Raw genomic sequence first — 23,782 nt, forward strand, 5'->3', positions numbered from 1 at the left:
GACGCCGGAGATCATTGACAGTTAATAGCAGCGCATCAGACCTGATTTGATCAAGAGCTCATATTTGCTTTGGCTGTGTGCTATGCTAAGAGATGCTAGCAAACAAGACACTTCAACCATGCAAGCTGTGCCGCCATCTAGAAGGTAAACATGGACAATATTTATCCAAACTTCAAGAATTATGGAACAATCAATAATTGTATACTCACATTTAACAATGAAGAAATGTTTGTGGGCCAGCAGATTTTCAGATATTTAGTGCAGACGTGACAATCTTTAAATAATACTTCATTCAAAATGTGTATCTAGCAACTGAAGTGTGAATTTTTTTTTTTTTATATAGCTCAAACAATATAAAATAAGATGAAAATGTTGATATTAGAAAATGAGCTTGGGACATTCGTGGACAGTTTTGCTGTTGTAAGCCGTCTGTCATCGTTAGCCTCAAACTAAACACACATGGCTGGCTCTTTCTGCAGCCCAGGGTCACAAAGAAGTAATGCAGGAGTGACAACAACAAAAAAAACCCAAAAAACATTTTTGTGAACTCAAAACACTTATTTGTGAGCACTTACACGACAAAATGTACTACTGCTTAAATTTGGGGATGGCTTTGGGCGGCTCATCCGTCAAACACATTCAAATATAACGATTCATTATTTGGCACTGCAGAGTACAAGTGAAAAAAAAAGATGACGATAGCAGTGGTTATCAAAGGAGAGTAAGGCGCTTACCTTTGTTATTATCGTTGCTCTGAGCAACGATAATAACAGGATTCAAGAGAATAAACCAACCACAATATCAGAATGAGACACAACCAATACTGTTGATAGCCGGCATTTTAATAAAGCTCAAAGGAATAGAAAAACACAACAAAAATCCATGAATTGTTGAGCGTATTTCATAAAATGAAAACAAATAGTTGAAAAAAAAAATACCATGATTTTGTCAATAATCTCACTGTATTTTCATACTTCACCACAATCGAGCCCGACCAAGATTTCATACTTTCCACACACTTCCATCAACTTCATCAGTACACACCTCCACCAGGTAAATGTTGTTACAAAAAATATTTCTATATGCCAAAATATATCTGTACAGTGTCAACACATACTTGAGGAACACATAATAGAAATGTAACAGTAAAGTAAAGTCGGAACATCTTTGATTTGACGACGTTGGACGGTCTTCAAGTGCGATTACAGTCGAACATTTATTTACAATTGTGGACTACTTTGAGGGTAGTTAAGATCTAATGGACAAATATGCACATTAAAGTGACATTTTGAGTATTTGTTAGTTTTAAATGCAACATGGTGACGATTTTAAAATTACTCTTAGATTGCACAGACTGATGACACTGGTGAGGGATTCTGGTCAACCCTAGGACTGACGGTAGTCTTATCAGTGACGAGTGATCACACTTTTTGCATTTTTGCACAATAAAAAGGCCCCAAAATGACAACACCCCCCATGATAAAACATAAAAGCTACTCAAAAGCTACCACAAGCTGACTTGTTCATTTTGAACTGGCATTATATACAAACAAATTTAACTTATTTAGTAATATTACGTGTCTTTGAATAAAATCTAAGACACTCTTAAAATATCTTCAAAGCATTATCAAAATGAAATAAATTACGAGTCCATTGCAGATGCTTTCCAGGACAGTTTGATGGTATCACACTTGTGGAAAGTAAATGCAACAAACGAGGCATTTTCCTCACTCTTCTTGGCACTTTTACGACACACACATACACAAATCGCAACTGTTTTCACTCACGTATAGAAAAAACGTGCCTGTGTAGCAGCAAAACTCATCAAAAAACGCTGCCAGGTCACCCGTTGGATGACCTCATCATCATATCATTGCGGGTACACACGACCTCTCCTGCATCACAACACTTTTTTTTCTTTTTCTGACAGGCGCTGACAAAATGACACGGTAACTCACGGTGCATCCTGATGACACGAAACAAGCATAAGGCCACACATGATCAACTTAGAGAAACCAAACGGCCTCCCTCTGAGGCGTGACATTCAGTGCTTCAGTGGTTCAACTAGGTAAGGCATCGGCCCGCCTTCTATTTTCTGGGGGGGGTTTTTTTGGCACACGAGAAGATTGATACACATGCTGTCAGGTACACACTTGTGTTCATTTAAGTGTCACAGCTCAACGTCTGTGAGGCCTGTTTGTGTTCTACATTCCAGTTGTGATTTTTAACAGTGGGAACCTTGAATGAATAAGGAAAATCCAAAAGAATCAGTTCCATAAACGCACGTTAAAATGGTGCCCGGGCTTCTACCACTACTTGGTGTGCAGTTTCTTGGGCGTCCCCTGCTTCTTGGTCTGCCACAGATGGCTGGCGATGGTGATGGCGTCCACGCTAGCAGACATGGTTTTGGCTGGGATCTGGCTGAACTGCTTCCTATCTGAATTGTATTTATAGAGGCCCTCAATCATCTTTGCAGTTATGCTCTTTGGCCCGATGCCGGCCAACCTGGTGATCTCCTCTGTCTCAGGGCAGTAGGCGTACACCGACCTGAACTGGCAGCCGGCGTCACGGAACAACACAAGGAAGTTATTGGCTTCAGATTTCTCCATTTCCTGCAGAAAAGAATAGTTATAACTCAAGTGTTTGTTAACACAGGAGGACATATTCACAGTATAGTAGAACATACATCAAGTATCTTGTTCTTCTGCCCTTCGTTGACCTTGCCAGCCAGACAGCAGTGAGCCAGAGCATTCTGGATGATGTGCTTGTTTGACTTGGCACTGGGCTCCTTGTACAGTTTGGGTCCTGCAGGAATGAAGTGCAGCACCATTATGAGATTATAACATTCCAGTAGCTGTGTGTGTCAACAGAGCCACTAATACCTGTGTACTCAGTGTTGGATGGGGTGGAGGAGGTGGTGGAGTCGTTCTCCCAGTCCTTCTCGCCATTGCGACTTCCGGCGGAGGGGCAAGAAGAAAAACCTTCTGCAGAGTCGGGCCTTGAGATGATTTGCCAACAAATGGTACAAACATGACAAAAAAACACACAATAAATCCATAGATGGACACGAGTGTGTACAAGATGCATACACAGACATGCACACACATACACACACACACACAAATGAGGGAAAAGCAGGTCAGACACTACGACATAGTTCTCCAAACCCTGCCTGTTGTCTAATGTGACACACTCCCACGAAGCGGTGCAGCGAGGGACGGAGAGGCATGTTCAGCCAAGCAAAGCAAAACTTTGTCTTTATGGCTACTGTTAGTAGAGGAGACATCACAGAGCAGCCAGCAGAGAGGAGTTAGCAAACAACATCCACAGAGAGCAGAAGACAGCGAAGACGAGAGAGAGCAGGAGGCAGAAAGTCACACAGCTTCACTGAACAATACTGCAGAAGCCAAGAACTACAACGATGGAGTCTGCTGAACTGCTTTCATCCGTCTACTTTCATGTGTTGAAAGATATCTAGAATGATGATCAGATGGAGCTACGGAGCCTTTTACTCAGCAACAGCTACAGTAGCGTGAACCTGCTGGGACAGCTGCTACCGTCGGAGGCATTTACTAACCTTCCCTTTCTTTCTTTGGGAGAGTTTAGAAAGAACGGAACATGAGAGGAAGCTACTTTATTGCCTCTGAGGGAAGCATGCAACGTAGAGGAGAGGGAGACAGAAAGATGTCCAGTATTACACCTCATGAAGGTTTAATAAGAGAAAACATTCTCATCATCTTAACTTCCCATTATTTTCATATATGGGTGTGGACCGTTGGACAGAAACACACACACACACACACTGCTTTAAGAACCTAATAGTTAAAGGAAGTTGGGCGACTCTGCCTGCTATCCATCACTTTTAGAGCCAGACAAGCTGACAGACACTCGTCTCTCCTCTCTGGATCCATCCGTGAGCTCCAGACCCCAGCGGGCGGCTGACTGCCAGTTAGCTGAGCAGAAGTGAACGCTAGTATACCGTCTATCTGCTTGTCTGGCTCTAAAAATGATTGACAGTAAGTGTATTACCCAAAGCTCCTGCGAAGTTACTGGATTTGATCAACAGAACAGAGTTCACAATGTGCCACTCACTGTTGATAAATGTGATGATGATAAATGTGACCTTTCATCTTAAAAATATGGCGTAAGTTAACGGGCTTATGTACATGTTCCAGCTTTTGTGTGATCTGTGAATCCAGGGCAGCTTCTGAAAGACATCTAAAGTGAGACTAAAGTGAGAGGGTCTTACCGACTGGTCTTCTTGCTGTCTGGATGGTTGCTGTCATTATCAGCCAGATTTAGTGAGGCCAAAGAAACACTAGACACAGAAAAGCCTCGAGGACGGACCCCTGCAACACAACAACACACAACAAGCATGGCTCAGCCACTCTTACGGTCGTGTGCGCGAGGTTTGTGCGTCACCCACCTGTCGATCTCACAGAGGGAGTCGACGAGTCCATGACGTCCCTGTGGATGGACTTGGGGCGCGGCTTCTTCTTGAGACTTCCACATCGGGGCTTGATGACTTCATCCATGTCCTCCATCAGCTTGAGCTGCTTCCTCCTCAAATACTCGTTCTTGATGTAGTCTCTCCTCGCCTTCTCGTCGTCCTTCTTCTGCTGCTCCTCCTCTGCTTTCAACCTGAAGGAGGAGGAGATACAGAGAAGCGTGAGCATTCAAGTGTGGTTTAACCCGTTACTTCTTCGACCCAACACCTACGCTAGAGGTGCTCTACGCACGGGAACAGTTTCTAAGAAAAACAATTAAAACTTATAGACGAACCGTGCTGCTTCCTTCTTTTGCTCCTGATCCTGCTCCTGCTGCTGCTTCTTCTCCTGAGCCTCCCTCTCCCTCCTCAGCCTCTTCTCCAGCAGGGCAGCTTTCTTTGCCGCCATATCCTCCTCTGCTTTTGCATCATCCTGGTATTTGACGGGTGCGGACAACATAAAAACACAATTAAACATCGTCATAAAAGATATTTATTGTCATGGCTCCCTCAGACATAGAACTGATGTTTAATCTTGGTAGTTATATGAGCGCTTCTCCCTCATAAAGAAACTGAATTGATGTACAAATTAGAAACCGTCCCTTTAATCAATTGCCTTGTGTAAACAAAAAGCTTTTGTATCTCTCTAGGATCATAATGTACTGATCTACCATGAGCTGGTTTCTTGGCCTGGATTGACTCAAGTATTGTCTCTGATCAGTTCACGGCTCAACAGACACGTCAGTGCTAACGTTGTGCCAAACTCACACAGTAGGAGATTCTTCCTGTTGCTGCCTCCTGCATGCAAGAACCCTAGAGCTACAGACGATATTACTAATGAGCAGTCAATGACCGGTGCATATCAGATGGGATTATAGTTTTTTTTGTCTCCAGACTGTGTGGAGTGGCCTAATAGGTGTCTAGGGGTGAGCATGACCAGGAAGGGAAATTTGGAATTAAAGATATAATTTGTGGGAGACCTGAGCGTGCCGGAGCGTCACATTCCACAATAAAAACCAACAGGTCGAAGCATATTGCCAGAAGGTGAAACACTTCTCAGTTTGAATTCATACGCCTGAGTAGCTGCAGATCAGTGATTGGCTTTATGAATGTTATTCCTTAAGCTTGTATCTGCCAAAGCCTGATAATAATAAAATACATAAATGATTAAAAAAGAAACAAGTAAATGCTAACTTCCTTAGCATGACCTGCAGTGTGAATCCAGTCGGCTTGTCGGAAGCTTTGATGAGTAACTGGAAGTATGAGAGTGAGATTGAAACCCTGGTCCCTTACTCACAATTGATGGGTTTAGAGTTTTAGAGGGCTTGTTAGTTATGTAATGTAACTCAAGTGAGCATAGTAGAGCTGTTGTAATGAATCACTTCTGCCATGCTAGTAAAAGCAAAGACATGGCACCAGCACTCTTTTTCAGCTTTTTCAGGTGCTCACGAATCATCCCTTTTACTTAGCAAGCATTTTGTCCTGTTACACACAGCTGCATAATCGATTGACTTACTTTGCATTACAATTACAATTACAAATGTCTGATACAATCCGTTTGGGATCAATAAAGACACATGAATACTATGATGCTGGCAGGCTTTCAAGGTTCAGGTTAGCAGATGGTTCCACAGAACGATGTCGTAGCTAATTCAGCTCCCTCCCTCAACGTGGGCTGGCTTTTGAACTCGTTTATCCTTTCCACTTATCGGCTCTGATGCAAATTACTCACTCCAACTGTAAGAGTAATGTCGATTTCAGTTAGCTTCTTTATCATTCATTCATCAGTTCCACAGCTCTGGTCAGGAACATTCATCAGAATATTAGAATTCTCGTCAATAAGCTTTGTGTTTCCTCTTCTGAGTTCCATCACCTTCCCTGGGGGGTTGAGGAACAGCCTGTGTGGTGTTGGTAACAACACAGAGGCTCAAGTGCATTTTTTTTGTTTTTGTTTTAAGGCTTAAACTACATACAAGTCTGTTTGTCCAGTCTGAGAATTCACTTCATTACCACAATTAAGATCACTCTTGACGCTAGAAAGGTAAATAATGTGTCTGCGTGAGTGTAGAGTTCCACAGCTCCAACCAACCTTGAAGAAGAATCCGCAGCACATCTTCTGGTCTCCACAAGTGTCTCCTCCAGTTTCTCCCTCTCCGCTCACCTCCTGATTCTGGCTCTCTGGAGGCTTCAGCCCAGACAGAGTCACCTCCACCAGCTCTCTGCCCTCCCGGGGGGCTCGGCTACCTGCAGAACCTTGGATCTCTGACACTGGCTGACGCAACACCTCTGATGTCCTCGACTGTTGGTCTTCATCCTTCAGCTGACCCTTCTCCGCCTCCCTCCCTCCATCTTTCTTCGCTTTGGCTGCTTCTTCAGTAGGAGTGCCAGCACTCCTCTTTGCCTCCAACTCATCTTTGTCCTTAGTGTTTTCTATGCTGCCCTTGGAGTCCTGGTTCTTGCTGCCCCCCTCATCATGCCCCAAATAGGCAAAAGAGCTGACCTGATTTTGGCTCATAGTAAAACGCCTCAGTCTTGGTAGGCTGTCCACCGAGGTGGGGGTGTTGAGCATTCGGCTGAAGGGTGTGACCTTCAGCTCGTTGGGCCGAGGAGTCCGAGGTGTCCTTGCATGGAAGGAGGCTGGCCGACGCTTGATGCCAGACGAAGAACGATTGGTAGGACGGGGAGAGCCTGAAGAGGACAAAATGGGAGACAAGGACCCCACTGATCCTTGGCCCGATCCCCGACCTGTGACACTGCTGCTCCGTAACTCACGGAGCTGCCTGAGAGGAGGAGAAGACAAAAATATCTAAACAGGATAATAGTGAATAACATTCCCCTTGACTCCATTAATGTCTTCCTGTAAATGCTACCTGTGTGGAGATGGGGCAGGGGGAGGAATGACCCAGGCTTGTTGCTGGTGGTCTCTCATGGCCATGATCTTCTCCTGCTGCTGGGACAAACGCTGCATCTCAGTCTGAAGGAACCCCAGTGACGTGTTCAGCCTCTCAATCGAGCGAGTGTATTCTGCCAGGTCAATTTCACCCGGAGTCACACCTGTATCACCACATTAAATTAGCGGGTTTCTATCCACATTCAACGTTCACTGTCAAATTAAATCACACAAATATTTGGTGATTTGTAGTTTCCCACCTCCATCTTCACAGGGAGATTTGGGAGCTGCTCCATCAGGCTTGCATCTCTCAGCCCGCTCCATGCTACCCTGGCCAGCGTCCTTTGAGGAAGTGAGTGGAGCTCTGGAAGGCGTTTCTGCTCCACCCGAGCTGGAACTGAACGGGGCGATGACGCCTTTTCTTTTCACTACATTCAGAAATGCTGTTCTGCCCATTTTTTGACGATGACGAGTGAATGCTTCTTCCACCTGAGAAGAGAATCCAATGAATTCCACCTGAGAAGATTCTAAAAACAGGTTTACATTTTCTGTATTTACTTACCTTCTTCTTCTGGGCTTCAATGGCTCTGCGTTTCTCTTCCAGCTTCATCCTCAGCTGGATCATCTCTGAAGCTATCAGATGGGAGGGGTCTCGAGGTGACGGTGTTAAGGAAGACGGAGAGGTGATTGGCAAAGGGGGCGTGGAGATCTAGAGAGAAGATTACATTCATTTGTGATGTCAGTTTTAGAACGAGGATGTTTGTCAGACGCCCAGTGTGAGGGACAAACCTGAGATGAAATGGGTTTTGGCGGCTGTGTATATGGCAGGTTGAGATCTGAGCTCTCTGGTGTTGTTCCTCCGCTGCTCCTTCCCTCAAGCTTCCTGAACTTCTGCTCTGCAAAGCTGGTCATCCGCACCAGACCTCCTGCAGACCCACCAGAAGATGAGACAGGGCTGACCGTGTGGGATCTGGGCAGTGAGGGGGCTGTACTTGTGTAGGGGCTGCTCCTGTCCACTCCGTCACTCCTCTCAGGGTTAGAGTCCCCGACCCCTTTAGGCCTTCCCTCACAGTTTCTCTCCCTCTCTGGCCTGTTAGGAAGAGGGCACGACCGGGTCACGCCCTCACAGTCTGGGTCTATATCTGAATAGTCTCTCAGAGAGGAGGAGTCTTCATCCAGGCTTTGGATGTCCTCTGTCCTCACATGGATGCCCGTGTCCACTTCATCGGTTGAAACAGAGTTGGGGTCGTGGTCATTCAGTCGGGCCTTTGCTGAAATTGGGTCATCTCCTTGACCTGGGGCCCCTGAAGGTTGTGAAGGCTCTGCACCGTGGAGAAAGAAGCCATTGTCCCCACCTCCCATACCCAGGCTAGCGTGAGGCCTCTCTGTGTCGTGGATAATCTTCAGGGCCTCTTCGATGCTCGGAGGAGTGGAGGGGCTGATGTGGCCGCTGTGGTTACCATGGTGATTGTTTGGCTTGTGACTGCTGTCAGGGAGGACTCCATTGTACCTAGGAGCAGTCGACGGTGTATTTAAATGACAGTCAGCTTTACTATTCCTCTGCTTTTCAGGGGTCTTATAGAATGGTTGAGACCTCTTGGTCAGTTTGAATTTTTAAGGTGTACAGTTAGCTGAACTAGCTCCTCACATAAGAAGAGGAATACTGAGAGACAACACAGTGGCAGTGAAAAGTAGCTGCTTTATAACCAGGTTCGGACCCCCGTCATCTCAACATTCAAATAATGTAACTACCCAGAGGCTCCTAAAAAAACAATCACAAATTTTTTGGTAAAAATGGTAACAGTCCTGTATACCTGCTTTGGTTTTTGACGGAAAAAGTATTGTTCCTCCCCAGGGATTTGTGGGGAACGAAGTCTTCATCCTCCTCTGGTATGTGTCTACTCTGGCCATTTACATTAACAGGCATTAGAGAGAGGTTGCGCTTCATGCCACCTCGAGATGCATAGTGAACTTTGAACCCCAGGCCGTCACTGCTTGCAGAGCGGGTCATGCCGCGGAGTGAGGGTGCATCACATGGCGGCACGGTCGGGTCATCCAGGGGAATCTCAAAGGAGATTCCCCGGGAAGAGGAGGAGCTGAAGGGAAGGAAATCTGCTGTTAGACGGAAGCAACAGAACACTTCAGATAAGCCTGGTCTTGTAGGGCAAGAATATCAAATACACACCATTTCTCCTTGGGCCATGTCCCAACACAACCATCCACATAGGTCATGGAGGTAGATCTCTTCATGACACCTGTTTCAGAGACAACATGAAGAGCAGTGCTGAAATATTCAACTTCACAACAGAAACACCTGGCTATTACCTCCAGATAATAACCAAAATATTCCACTCATAATTTATACCCCTGAGTTGGCAGTGAATAAAAATTCAATAATACATGTAAACAGCAACATGACTTCATAGAAGCTGCAGTGTAGCTTTCAGCCACTAGAGGGACCCATGAATCAACACAAAAAACCTTCTGTTTTCTTCAGGTACTTTCTTTTAGTCACAAAAAACAAAAGCTTTGTAAGTTTAAATTTAAGACAGTGGACAATATTCTGTAAAAGATGTGTAAAAGTGAGCTGTGTTGGCATTCTGCATGCGAGAAAAAAACAACCCGAAGCCTTCTTGATGACTAAAGACGTTAAATGATGTTTACCTTCAGCAGGGATGCTGTTTGGACTCTGAGGTCTGTCTGCATAGCTCTGTTTGACTGGGCTGGTCACAGGAGCCATATTTCTGCAGGATGTTACAGGATCACTAACTGCAGGGGGAGCGAGACACAATCTTGAGTCTTATTATTAAAAAATGATGATTATGGTACATTTAAATGATTGTCATCGTGGAACCACAGAAGAAGCATGCTGATATTAGTGTGAGATTGTACTGTACCATTCGGGTCAAAGACTCGGGGCTGTACAAACGAGGGTTTAACCACTTCAAACCACCAGAAAAGCTCAGCCATAAACACCAGGTAGTTACTCTGCAACAACACACACACACACACACACACACACAAACACATGGATGTCACAGTTATATGTGCTGTTATATGTCAATGAAATTGCCATGCTCCCTCTCCTCCCCTGTTGCTTTTCTTAAAATGCAACATGTCTTCCAGTATCATCTAGCCTTTTTGACAGATCAGCGAGGTCATGGCCTGTGTTGCTAGGAAACTGGATGAGGTGTGTGTGTGTGTGAGTGTGTGTGTGTGTGAGTGTGTGTGTGTAATGTACATGTTTCATTGTTAGCCTTGTTTAATGTTAATCCCATACATGCGCCTCTTAAAAGCAGCCAAAAAACACCATCTGGAGTTCAGTTTAAACATGGCACACATGCACAGAGGAGAGCAGTCAGAGAGGAAAGAATCTGCAGGCCTTAACAGATGATTTCATGGAGAAATATCATCTGATACTGTATTTTTTGGGGCCAATGATGATATTGTGGCTAAAAAAAAATACATATTAATATACACTGTATTTGCTGATATTATCAATAATATCATAAAGAATGAAGTAAATGGCGGTACAGTGGTGCAGTGGTCAGCACTGTCGTCTCACTGCAAGAAGGATCTGGGTTTGAGCCCCGGCTCCATCACAGGATCTTTCTGTGTGAGTCTCCATGTTCTCCCTGTTCCTGTGTGGGTTCTCTCTGGTACTCCAGATTCCTCCCACAGTCCAAAGACATCAAGAGGGGACGAGGCTGATTGATACTCTAAATTGACCGTAGGTGTGACTGTGAGTGTGAATGGTTGTCTGTCTCTATGTGTTGGTCCTGTGATGGACTGGTGACCTGTCCAGGGTGAACCCAGCCTCTCGCCTGAAAGCTGCTGGGAGAGGCTCCACCCCCCCCCCCGCGACCCTCAACAGGATAAGCTGAAGAAAATGGATGGATGGATGGTTGAAGTTACTGGCAAAACCTCTGCAACTATACTGCTACTATCTCAAGCTATGAGGTTCAAGCTACAGCTGCTCATTATAGCAAGGTTTTTTTTTAACTAGTGCTGCACAATTTGGTGAAAAAGTCCTACTGTGATTATTGTGTACAAACTGGTATCATGAGTCTGTACAGGCTAACAGTGCAATTTGATTAAACACACACAGTTACTAAAACACAGTCTTTCAAAATAAATCTGTTATGTTTGATATTCCCACATAGTAACTCATGGATCACTGTTGCTGACTCAGAAGATGAGTGAAAATCAAGAGTTTAACTTTTGAAAATGCATTAACTGCGACTGTGTACCTGCAGTAACTCACAATAATCTCTCCACTGGACGAATAACATTGGCACGTCATCAGTATTTGCAGATATAGGTCATTTTTTAATATATCATCATCGGCCAGATGGCAGATATCTATTTCTCTATAAGCGTCCCCTAGTTTGCTCATCTGTTGTTTATGATTAAATAAAATGTCAAAAAATGTTTGAATTTGAAATGGTCATCATGTCATGGTAATGTCATTCAGGATGTGCTAAATGATCAGCAGCCAAACACTGCATCTCTAACCGCTCCATGTGTTCAGTTGAGGCTCACGCACACTTGGACTCACAGGCAGGAGCATAGGAGGAAATATCCTGGTAAGTAAAGAGAAAATTCCACATACTGCCTATAAACTTTAATGACCAAAATAACACTAGCCACGGTGAAGTTGCTTTATTCTTTCCCATCAACATACCTGCAATAAGTGGCTGATAAAAATCATCTGTCTCAAGTTAGAAAAAATATTGATGTTTCTACTCCTCTGTACAGCTCAATGTCAGAAACAACATTTCATTTCATGTCATCAGTTAAATGAATGACCACCTACACAGGCATTGAGTCAGAAGTGAATGAGGAGCCTCTTTATAACAGCTTCCCTCCCTTCCTCAGAGTACTTTTACTACTGTAGCACAGTCAAGTCGATACAAATACACCAGAACCAATGCAGTGAACGAGAACGCCGGAGAGAAGGAGCAAAATAGAGACTAGTGTGAAAACCCTCCTCTGTGTGGTTCTGTAGTGGGAGAAGTCCAAGTCAACTGTGACTGGAATAAGAATGTCGCTACTTACGCTCTCCGCATACAGTTCACCCACCACGGCTTTGCTGCTACTGCTGCTGCTGTCTAGATGGTACAGAGATCCTCTCACAAGTTGTTCAGCCAGTTTTAAAACAAATGTGTGAGCTGTGTGAGCAGATTTTTTTTTGCTTTGTTTTGTTTGATGAACGAAGGAGAAGGGAGCGAAGAAAAGAGGCAGGCAGAGACGGGTTCAGGACTGTGACTCTCTGTCCTCTGTCTGAGAGCGGGGGTGTTTGGCCTGCAGCTTCCCTGCTTGAAATGCACCAATTCACACACAGACTGTCATATTCATTTCATCTGGCAGTGCAGCAATACTCACTGTTGCAAGAATGATCTTTATGTCTCTGCTAATACATGCACACGCACAATAGCAACCCCCCCTCCAAAACAAGAGCCAAACCCGTTACACACACAGTCGTTATTCAGTTTTTCCTTGCATGACTCATTTTTGCCCATTTCCCACCCTTGCTGTCCTTATTCACCACAACACTGCTCGTCTAAGGTTTCTTCAGCTGAATCCATGTGATTAAAGCAGCACTTACCTTTATGGAGGCATGTGCGTAGAGCATGTCCTCCAAGCTGAAGTGGCAGCAGTGGTTGAGGTTGTTCCTGCAGAACTCCTGAACCAGCTGGAGGTTGTACAGACTGTCGGCCAGGGACATGGTCTCCTTGAGGCAGATATCTGCTCAGTTAGGGGAGGGGTCGTAGCAAAGGCGAAGCAGGAAGGAAAGGAAAAGATAAGGCGTGTTTAAAAAAGAACAGACGTCGGCTTAAATTTTCCACCCATGTTTGTGTCGTAAGCAGATTCTGATTTGAACATCCTTAGAGGAATTTATGACATGTTTTCAAACCGTCCATTCCGGATGAATCATCAGGATTTTTATTCCCTGACGTTGCTCTAGGGGCGCCCTGCATGTGCTGGTTACAGCAACAGATTTATGTGGAGTTCAGAGTTTTGTATTTTTATTTTTAGACTAAATCAAACCGCCAGCGAGCAGACCTAAATAAAGTACAGCTTTCCCATCTGGACCACATGTGTATGAGCTGTAAGTGAACTAGATTCATTCCCAGGAGTCTCAGAGCACTGACACGAGAGTTGTTTATCTTTGAAATAACAGCCGGCTACTCCTCTAACGGCGCTCCGTCACAGAGACCTCGTGACCAATCACAACCCGACCCAGGGCATTTTTAGAAATGAGTGTGCTGGCTTTTCCTCATTCGCCTCCTCATTCCTCGCTGCCTTGCGGAGCCTTTCCTGCGCTATCATCTCTAACGTCGTCCTCTATTCATGTCTTTAACAAAAAGGTCACTTGTACTGCTAAAGACTAATAAAGAGTTTGGCTCATCGCCTGAAGAAGACAAGAACAACTTCATAATAACTGCAATTGTTTGAAGTTAAATGTACAAGAGACGGTTAGAGAGCAGGAGTCAGCACCCACTACAGTCAGCTTGTTTGCATTTATTGCTCATTTCTAAATGCTGACTGAAATAGAAAATGTACAGTAAAACAATGACATGTGGATGTGGTTACATGGTGATGAGGGAAGGACCCCACCTTCCAGTCTAACAGCCTGCGGGCAGTAGAAGTGCAGCAGAGCAGTCAGGGCACAGCCATCCGTGTCGTCCTTCAGCAGGTTCTCCACCAGGGGGAGTGACGGAGCGCTCCTCTGCTGGGCATGCTCCCTTCTGTATCGAGCCTGAAACCATGGCAACGGCACAAAGACATTACCTATATGTGTCATCGGGGGTGGATGTGTACAGCTGTCTCTCTGATTGCGCCCTCACACTCTCACTTACTCACACACACACACACTCACACACTCAACCACACACACAAGTTAATTGAGGGAATGTCAAGCACAGGCAGGCTAAACTGAAATAATGCAGATTAAATTGATCATGCAAATAATCATATTAGATGTGGAGTTACAGTGACTTCTTCATTTGCTATTTTTCTTTTTGAGAGGTGCTTCTTTTTTCTGAGACGAGAGGCCACAACAGGCTCATATTAATTATTTGCAGCGTTATCCATCTGCTGTATAATTCAGCGGCACAGAGCGCCATCAAAACCTCCACTGTGGTGCTGAAGCAGACAATATATGTGATTTACAGTTTAATAATATGCTGTCAGAGCATCTTTCCGGCCTGCGGATACTCCTGCAGTGTCTCTATTGGGCAGTAAAAAAACAAACATTACTCCATATGTCTTCAGGGCATCCAAACTCCTGTTTTACCTCTAAACCCACAGGGGTAGTCTGCATTTTACAACAGGTGATGGGAGGTTAATCGCTTCCTTTGTCTCAATAGTCCAGGGTTAAATGTCCTCTGACTGGATGCTACTATCTCTCTCCTAAGTGTCATTCAATCAGATCTCTCAGTATGTGGGGTCAAGGGTCAGGGTGAGGTGGAGTTGGCGGGTGGTTTTGTATGAACAAATGCACGATGGGTCTCAGGGCCACATGCAACGACAAACACGAGTGTGAATGTGGAAGGGTCAGAGGTTTAGGGTTAGAGACTGCTGGTGGTCTTCAGGCTGGATGGACTTACAGGTACTAATCTCCAGTACCATTTGCTAGGAGACTGGATGGTGGAGGATGTTTGGACAACAGCAGGAGAGAGCAGGAGAGGCGTTAGGCTGACAGCGGCAGGGGACAAACTCTCCCCTAACAATAGAGAACTCACACAGAATACAAACTATACATTCCACTAAGGAGGAGCGGGTCTATAATGCTATCAATTCAATGATATAATATGTTTAAACCTGCATCACAAGGGAATCATGAGATATATTTTTCAGCGTAGTGACTCATCTGATGGTATACTGTGGCACGTATATATAAATATATATGAACTCTACTACAAATTCATCCAAACAATGCTTGAGATGTATTTACTAAACATGTGAGGAGCAGTAAAAACACGAAGTGAACTTCATCTCCACCACGAACTGCAAAGTATTTGTCGTCCATATACTTTTATCAGTCAGTATTGACTATCGCTGACCTGTGGGCTACGAAGGTGACCTTCTCTGACTGCACAGGTTATTTCATTTCATTTATGTGCATTAAATGTGGGAAAGCAATATATAACTCAACTCGATGCTGGTGCCTTCCACATAAAACACCGTGTTATTGGTTAAACATTGCTATTGGATCAGCATGCGGCTCCAGCTCACACCCTAAGCCCAGGTTTCTGTATCAGGACTGAAAAAGTTAAATTGATGCGTCTTTGCATCAAAGATTGTGATGAAATAAGTTTTAAACAGCTTGGTTATTTTTGACAAGACCTCTTTGTTGCCCTAAAATTGGATCATATAACAAGAAGAAAAAAAAAGACGACAACAGAGTTAACAATAAAAACTTAATAAAAACCAATACCTTTGATATTTGGTCCACTGAACTTTATTGTGGAGTTTATGTTAGTGCACATGGAGCTCCTGATTCTTTTTTTTCTCTATTCTTTATATAAACTTCTATGTTTTTAATGAGATGTTTCAGATTTCAAACTGTGACAAACGTATACTATATAAGGCTTAAGGAACGCTGTCTTCGGTTTAGACAAAGGCAGATTGAATAGTTATATTATTACCTTGAACAAGCCTGTATGTGGACAAAGCTAATTACTAAGTTCCTTTATCATGGTCTAATACCTCCCTTTATGTCGATAAACTCTTACGTTAAAGCTGCTAAATGGAAATCCTGAAAACTCCCAAAATACCATTACTGTGTATGTAAGCACCTATGCTGAGCACAAACACTCCCACAGTATCCACACACAAAGCATGGTGAACACTTAGTCATAAGACCACTGTTAAAGATTCTTCACACTGTCCCAGAATAGAAGAGACTCACTGAGAGGAGTCTTGTGTTCGTCCATGAGTGGGCGTGTCTGTGTGAAATTAGTTCCTCCGAATGTGTGTCCTTCTCCTTCGGTGAATAGACTCCTGTTACAGAGCAGAGCTGGAGCCCTGAGAGCAGCTGACCGGCTCATCTTCCCTCCATTACATTTGGAAGTGGAAAGAGAAGATGTGTGTATAATTTTGAAGCCCCCGCGTGTCTTGTGAGCTAATAGAACGACTCAATATTGTGACGAAAACAGACAGCGAACAGGAGAAAAGTCCCACTGCACATAAGGAGTCTTTAACTAATTTAGCGTCTCGTGACATCCTGCAGGGATTTAAGAAAGTTAATTTGATTCCCTGACAGGGATGTTTGAAGCAGCTGCTTTACTACTAGAACGTAAACAGGTCATTCTATTGTGTGTGTGTGTTTGAGGACTGATGATGATCAACCTCACTTGACTATCAGCTGTCTTGATAAACCCATTCCCATTTTCTACAGTTGATATTTTTGCTCACACTGCAATAACACCGGTTTTTCAACTTTTCAACCTTTTCGTCACTGCAGCCCGAGGCGAGCTGTGACCTGGTGAGCCTGGAGCGTCACGGTTAAGCGAGTGGAAGAGGACGGTAGAGGAGCGTTTTTTGTCCCGAGGGACTGATTTGTTGTGTCATATGGCTCTTACATAACCACAAGGCCTGCAGGATGAAAACACTGTCTCTCTCTGTCACGGACTCTCTTTTAGCTACAGCTGACAATGTCCCTCTCCGTGTCTCCCACCATCAGTTCTCGCATCCCCCTGACTGGGATTATCCCTCCTCACTTTTTCTTCTGCTCCTCCTCCTCCTCCTCTTCCATTTCTTTGTCTGTTCCAAAAGCAGGGTTGTTACTCCTGCCAACATTTCTCTGCAGCTGGTCTGTGACTGAGCTCATCTGTTCCTCTGATTTGTAGGCGAGGTCTGTGTACTGTGCAGATCAGCTTGTCTGTATGTGTGTGTGGACGCAGACGTGCACTCGTGTCCAAGTGTAATAAGAGGTTTCAGTTAAAATAACAGCAAACTTTTTGGGAAATACCCTTATTTGTCATCCTCTCCAGAGCCAGACAGGAAGATGCGCAGTGTTCGTTTTACTTCTGAACTCGGAGGTTGGAAGTGAGAGTGACGTCACACCTGAGATGGCCATGTTCCAGTAGAAGAAGAGTGGAGAAGTTAAAGAAAAAAAACACAGATTGCTGATCCCTAACCCTTTTGCAATACCGACTGATAACACGGTGGGATTTTGCACCTACAAGAACGCATTCGCGTCTATGTGTGGAGCAGCAGGAATTGTGATTTCGGGGTTCCTCGAGTATCTCAGAGTAACCGAGGAAGGACGTCTGATCTTAGAGGGAGAGATTCCTGTCGAAATTTTCAAATAGGAACTTGGAAATTCTGACTTTCAACTTGAGTGTACCAACAGTGTTTCCACTCTGTGTGTGTGTGTTTTATCCGAGACCCACAGAGACATGCTGACCGCTCGTTAGTGTAGCCCAATGACTGTTTGTGGATGGGAAGTGTATAAGGCTGAGTTACGCTAGTATTTACTACAATCCTTTATTCCCGCAGCATACATTTAACGCACCAGTGCATTTTAGCTGCCGCATCAGGAACTGCTCCTGTTTTGTTTATTGCTCGTCTTGTCTGTCTACCATCTGAAAACATATTTACAAAATAATGGTCCCTGATCTGTTGATGATTGAGCTTCATTTGTCTTGGAAATTGAGGAGCCTTGCTTGTTTACTCTACTTTACAGCTGAGCTGGGCTAATCACCTGCAGGACCTAGCATCATATTCATTTAATTATTTATCTGGTAAACACGGCTATCTTGCCACAAACTCAATGAGGGGATTAAAACCACACTAATATGTAAAAGCAGGAGGTAGTTCAGGTTTAAAGAAGGGAAACAGCTGGCCCGGTGAAAGCCACCAACTGGCACCTCTAAAGCCCATTAATGAGCATCTTGTTTGTTTACAGAAAGTGAAATATCAATTGGCACCGTGTTTTTACATAATATTGCTTCAGCTCAGTTACTGGCTGGTTGCCTGGCAACCAGCCAAGAATCAGTCAGACAATTTTCCACTGTAAAGTTAGGAATTGTTTGTTACAGTTGGTTTTCTGTGGGGATTTAACAAACCAGTCTCATCCTTTGTCTTTGCCCTGAGATCCAATAACCATCTCCTGGCTGCAGACATGACAGGGATCCTCTCATCAAAGTCTTGGCAAGAAAGTACTGATTCCTCAAAATAATGACCTAATCCGTGACTTGCTGTTTGGATGCCTAATGATGGAGGGCTAGCGTTCCTACTTTGTGTGTTGCGTTGGCGTCTTGAAGGGCAGCTTCTCTCAGCTTCTGCTCTTCCACAAGAATGTCCCTTAGGTGCTCGTTCACCTGCAGAAAGACAAGAGCGTGATATGGAGGTCAGATTTCACACAAAGTGCGCATGGAGGGACTGAATGGGGAGTTTGTGTTTGACTCAAACATGGGAACAAGGGACTCCGCACATCAAATCTGGATCTTGTTTCATTTTTGTCTCAAAGTAGGTCAATGACGTGTCAGCTTTCTCTCCTGCAATGCAACTATAGGCAACTTAAAGAAGCCTGTGAGAAGATGAACTAAAGTCACGATGCAATCGAAGATACTTAACTAACACCCACTTGAAGCTTAAACCTCAGTTTTACTCATCTAATCCTGCTTTAGCAGCCCGGGAGATGTTACGTAACTCGTGGTCGTTGCCAGTTCTTCAGCTAGTTCTCTTGCAAACATGTTAAGACTTTGAAGCCGCAGTGGAGGATCTGAGCGCTAACATACTTTTCCAGGACTTCTTCTGTCTTCCATATCCCGAGTAAAACCAACAACTGTGTCCAATAAAAAGGCTGCCAGTGTAAAGAGCGTACGGATGTTGTCATCTGCTGAAGTGACAGAGAGCACCTGTGCTGGTGTGTACCTTGTTGATCCAGGTGGCGATGGCATCCTCGGTGTCATATGGCAGCTCCTGCATGTGTCTGTCACTGTGGGAGGGCTCCGCGGAGGAGAACCTGTTGATGCAGGACATTACTCTCTCTACGCTCACCATCTCCACAGTGTACGCCATCATCAGGGTGTCTATGAGCGCCAGATGCGAGCTCTGTGAAGACAAACAGTTGCAGACTAAGAAGTGCAGTTTTTTTTTTAACTGCACCCTTCTTTACTGAAAGCTTCAAACTCACAACAGCCTGAATTTATTTCTGTCTCAATGTTTGCGGACGTTGTCAATAAGAAAAAGAGACAACATCTACCGCAAGTTTTACTCCTTTTTCGGGGAAGAAAAAGTTCACAAACCTCATTGGATGCAACTCCAAAATGTATCTGAACTACAAAATAAACCAATAGCACAACTTTAATAGATGTCACATTTCCTAAATAAACTGTAAACATTACACCCACCAACCAAAGCATTAAAACAATTGACATGTTTGATAGTGAGTAAAATACATCAACCCTGCAACCTTCCCCTTGCATGGCTGTGATGAAGTAAGGGTTCTTTCTTTATCCAACTGAAATACTATCAGAACAACAAAGGAGCAGGACAAGGGTCAATATTGGTTCAGCATTTCTACTCTGGTCTAAGCTGAAGGACCAAAAGGGGCTGAAAAGTCATGCAGAGGTGGCCACTGTTCTGCTGGATAAGTAAGCTAACGGTGGCTAACTAACAATAGTAGTTGCTCATGCTAGCATCTTTAGCCTCAGGCGGGTTCATGTTGTTAGCGCTGGCGCATGATAACATCACAAAATGTGACATGAAGAGACTGACCGTATGAACTGTCTCATTACCGCTATTCCAACTCTGACCATATGTGGTTAGCTATGTCAACCTGGACAACAATAGAATAAATTAGCACAGCAACAGGGAGTGAGACACCTGCTGACCGGGAGGTGTAAATGTTGTCCACTGCACCTTTAATTCCTGCTCCTGTTGACATGTAGTCTTCTATCTGCCTTCAAACATTGCTGCTGGCTTGTTCGGGGGATCAAAGCGGCTGTGAGTCCCCCTGAAGTGAGACATTCTGTCATCAAGATTCTACAATTTGCAATGGTTTGGGACCACAGTCTTCTTGTCTGAAATGTGTTTGCGTGTCTACATGTGTGTGCGGTTTCTATTTATGAAGGTGAAGATGTATTTCTTAAAACGACTGTCAGGAGTGTGCTCAATCGGGAAAATCCCCCGGAAAGAACTGTTTTTTTATTTACAGATCCAGACATCTAAAGAAAAGGAAAGTACCGATCTGATAGCTGCCCTCCTTTATCCCCACTGAACTGGCTGGTCATTCTGAATATTTTCTTAACTGTGTATGGAGGCTCTGACTAACTTTACTGAGAGGACAGAATGAGTGACAGAATAATAACTGCTGGCTCATATCGATAAGTCGGGAATGTTCAGCTGGCAGCACGATGCAGCTGAACATCGGTGCTGTTGCTCACATCTGCTGGACACACAATCCTCGTAGTAAAGCTAGGATCTGCGCTGACACTCATCCAGTTTATTGAACTCTCTTTTCTTCTACAACTTTTGCAGTGACACGTTTCCGTTCAGGCTTCCAGGAGAAGAACAACTTAGGAAGAAGTGATTCTCTGAGTAAACAAATTGCTGGTGCAGTTGGTGGTAAATGTGAGACCTTTCCCCTGCAGGATGAAAACAGACGGCAGCCTCACAGCTTTCTGTGAGCACTGATGGAGAATCTTGATTATGAATGCACATATGCCTCCACGCTGACCTTTTAAGTGGTTTCCCTGCAGCAAAATCACGTTGGTTTGGCTTCTTCCGTGTTTTTAACTCGAACTTAAGCTTGTGCACTCACATGGATTTGCTTTGTAAGCGGAGATCCTGCGTGGCTCTGACGAACGTTTACTAGCTGTGTTACTGTAGCTCGAGTCTGTGAAGCTTCAGAACTGCTCCGTCATAATTTTGATTAATTCAGCTTGATTCATTTCCGAATACACCACCTAACTTTGACTGCAGTGAGTGCAAGTGTTAAAGAACCCATCAAGGTAGCACAATAAAGCCCAACTTAAAATATAGGAAATGATAGAGGTCAATTAAAACAGTCATCAACAGCAAAATATAATACACTGTTAGCCCGGGTCGCCTCACCAACGCACTCATTAATAACTGATACCCACAATACAACGGGAGCATGGATCTGACCCTTGTCCAGCTATGGTTACACCTCCATTACCGTCTCGTTCAAGCGTGCATGAATGAGGAAGCATCCCCCGCCAGAGTGGTAGGTGATGTTACACTTCTTCCCCTTCACCTTTTTTTTTTTCATCACGCAGAACATCCGGCTGATTAGTTCTTGATTGAGGTGTTCACACGCATGGAGTACTTCTACTCCAACAGCTCTCTCTGAGTATGTTCGTCTGACTTTGAGATATCCAAATTAGTATAACTTGGATTAACTATGTCATTTAAAATATGAACCTTATTCATAAAAGACAAATGTCAGTCTCTACTTCACAAAATTGTATCGGCAACTTCCTGACATGTCATTTAAATGTGAATTTAAGTTCAACTTGTTCAGACAATGAAGGACTCTCATCAACGCCGCTCTATCCCTCTCGCCGTGCTATTTAAAACTATTTTTTAAAGGATAGTAAAGCTTTTATGGCGCTCACACATTACCTAACTTTGAGTCATTCATTTGATGTGAGCGCTTTTACCAGCCATCAACCCCTTCACAAAGCTTGACATTCTCCTGGCCTTTCTAATCTCATGCCAGGCCTTCCCTTTCCTGTCACGCCACAGGTTAACTGAAAAACACTGACGTTCTCTCTGCCTCTCGAAATGTGTGCTTACCCAAACATCTACCTGCCACTGAACTAAAAAAACATGTGAAGTCAGGTGCTCCGTGACCAGCCGCGGGACCCGGTCCCACCAGGGGCCTGAACTCTGTTCATAACCACTGAGCTACTGCGACGACTAGCGCTCCCCGCCAGCTCCACACACTCTCCTGCCAGGCTAAACAGACAGCGTGTTCAGAAGAAACATGGCCGTTGGAAACAAACTCCTCATGGAAATAATACACAAGAAACTTGACTCAAAGGATGCCTGGTGTCAGCACTGGTCATTAACTGCTCCAGTGTCATTAATTCTGATTTAATAAAAACAAATATCTAAAAGCCAATGTGACAGTCAGCACGACGGGAGGAGGAATGTAGCGTGAGCCTGCGAGATTTTGTGGCAGATCTTTTTAAAACAGAGGAAAACTGCACTTTTTTTATAAACCGGCCTGATTATTGCGTTGCATTCCATTTCACAATTTTGTGATGAAATGACAGAAAAAGAACCTTTGGTAACATTCATTCAGCTGTTTGGAAAGACTTTGGTTGAAAAGCAAGTATGATGTTCCTAAAGTAATTGCTTAAAATAACCTCATTCAGCAACCAAGATGGTCGCAATTGTTACTTTTGTTTCAATCATCCGAACTGATGATTGGGCTTTTAGGGTGTCGTGATGAATCACTCCACATCCTCTATTATCCAGGATCAGAGCTGATACAAGAAGTCATTTACTGTGTTTGTTTCTAATGATATACAGGATGTTATATTACCTGCTTATTTAAACAAAGATCTGCCAAGATTCTACCAGAAACTGTTTTGAATTTCTGAATAAATCCTTGCGTGGAAATATCGGAGAGGGATGTAGCTGGGCTGACGGGGCGAGCGAGAGATGAGCCAAGAAGCTTAAACTGCAGATCCAAAGACACGATTTCCATGAAAACCCTCTAAGCTTTTTGAAGTCATTTGCATAAAACTCCTGAATCATTAATGAGGTCAAGGAGCTTCTGTGTGTGTGTGTGTGTGTGTGTGTGTGTGTGTGTGTGTGTGTGTGTGTGTGTGTGTGTTAAGAGCTCAGAGCAGAAAGGTCACATAAATTTAAAATCTAATCACTTGTGATTATTTCTTTCACATTAGGGGCTTTGCAACACAAAAAAATGCTAAATATAGGAGTTACTGACTGTTACGTTGACATGAACAAATTGTACAAGCTTTTGCCTGCAAACTGACATTAAGTTAAGAAATGTTGGCCACTCCTGGACTACATACAAATCTGCAATTTAACTAAATTTCTATTAAGGTGTTTACGTGTTTCTTATGGGATATTCTATTCATATTCCTGTTTACACGCTACCCAACAAAGTCCGACTATTGACTGGAGGCGCCTGCCCACATTCCATCCCTACGTTCTACGTCAGTTTCCTTCCGGACCAGAAACTGTTTTTGTCAAGTTGGGACCTCTAAAGTTTGAGTGTTTTCTTGCTAATTATGCAGAAAACCCTGCTTAGACAGGAGTTTGTAACGCTCTCAAGAAGCTGCCGCATGTGACCCAAGTTACTGCAAAAGCTCCTGTAGGACCACATGGTGCCTTCAAGGTGTGTACATGCCTATGTCTATGTATCTTCATACAGTCCTGCATGTTTCAGT

The 23,782-nt window shown here is 44.0% G+C and overlaps 1 protein-coding gene across 3 annotated transcripts in view; it reads right to left on the bottom strand.

Annotated features, from left to right (window-relative positions):
* Positions 1–804: 804 nt before the first annotated feature.
* camsap2b (calmodulin regulated spectrin-associated protein family, member 2b) overlaps positions 805–23,782 on the bottom strand; it is a 32,963-nt gene continuing 9,985 nt past the window's right edge. Inside the window, exons 3-23 of one of the 3 annotated variants that reach the window (XM_086203520.1) lie at positions 19,266–19,445; positions 18,626–18,709; positions 14,990–15,022; positions 13,998–14,139; positions 12,985–13,124; positions 10,274–10,364; positions 10,041–10,145; positions 9,562–9,631; positions 9,191–9,472; positions 8,166–8,886; positions 7,939–8,085; positions 7,637–7,865; positions 7,357–7,540; positions 6,576–7,266; positions 4,783–4,919; positions 4,427–4,641; positions 4,250–4,349; positions 3,578–3,643; positions 2,883–2,998; positions 2,687–2,805; positions 805–2,612 (exon numbers count right to left, since the gene is read on the bottom strand). In XM_086203520.1, coding sequence (XP_086059646.1) covers positions 2,313–2,612; positions 2,687–2,805; positions 2,883–2,998; positions 3,578–3,643; positions 4,250–4,349; positions 4,427–4,641; positions 4,783–4,919; positions 6,576–7,266; positions 7,357–7,540; positions 7,637–7,865; positions 7,939–8,085; positions 8,166–8,886; positions 9,191–9,472; positions 9,562–9,631; positions 10,041–10,145; positions 10,274–10,364; positions 12,985–13,124; positions 13,998–14,139; positions 14,990–15,022; positions 18,626–18,709; positions 19,266–19,445 — 4,152 coding nt within the window. In that variant the 3' untranslated portion in view covers positions 805–2,312. The remainder of the gene's footprint in view (positions 2,613–2,686; positions 2,806–2,882; positions 2,999–3,577; positions 3,644–4,249; positions 4,350–4,426; positions 4,642–4,782; positions 4,920–6,575; positions 7,267–7,356; positions 7,541–7,636; positions 7,866–7,938; positions 8,086–8,165; positions 8,887–9,190; positions 9,473–9,561; positions 9,632–10,040; positions 10,146–10,273; positions 10,365–12,984; positions 13,125–13,997; positions 14,140–14,989; positions 15,023–18,625; positions 18,710–19,265; positions 19,446–23,782) is intronic. The other 2 variants (XM_086203518.1, XM_086203519.1) reach the window with 2 other exon arrangements.

Source organism: Aulostomus chinensis, chromosome 5 (assembly GCF_037954235.1).
Source record: "Aulostomus chinensis isolate RoL2024-O1b breed Wild chromosome 5, RoL_Achi_v1.0, whole genome shotgun sequence".
Classification (NCBI taxonomy): Eukaryota; Metazoa; Chordata; class Actinopteri; order Syngnathiformes; family Aulostomidae; genus Aulostomus; species Aulostomus chinensis.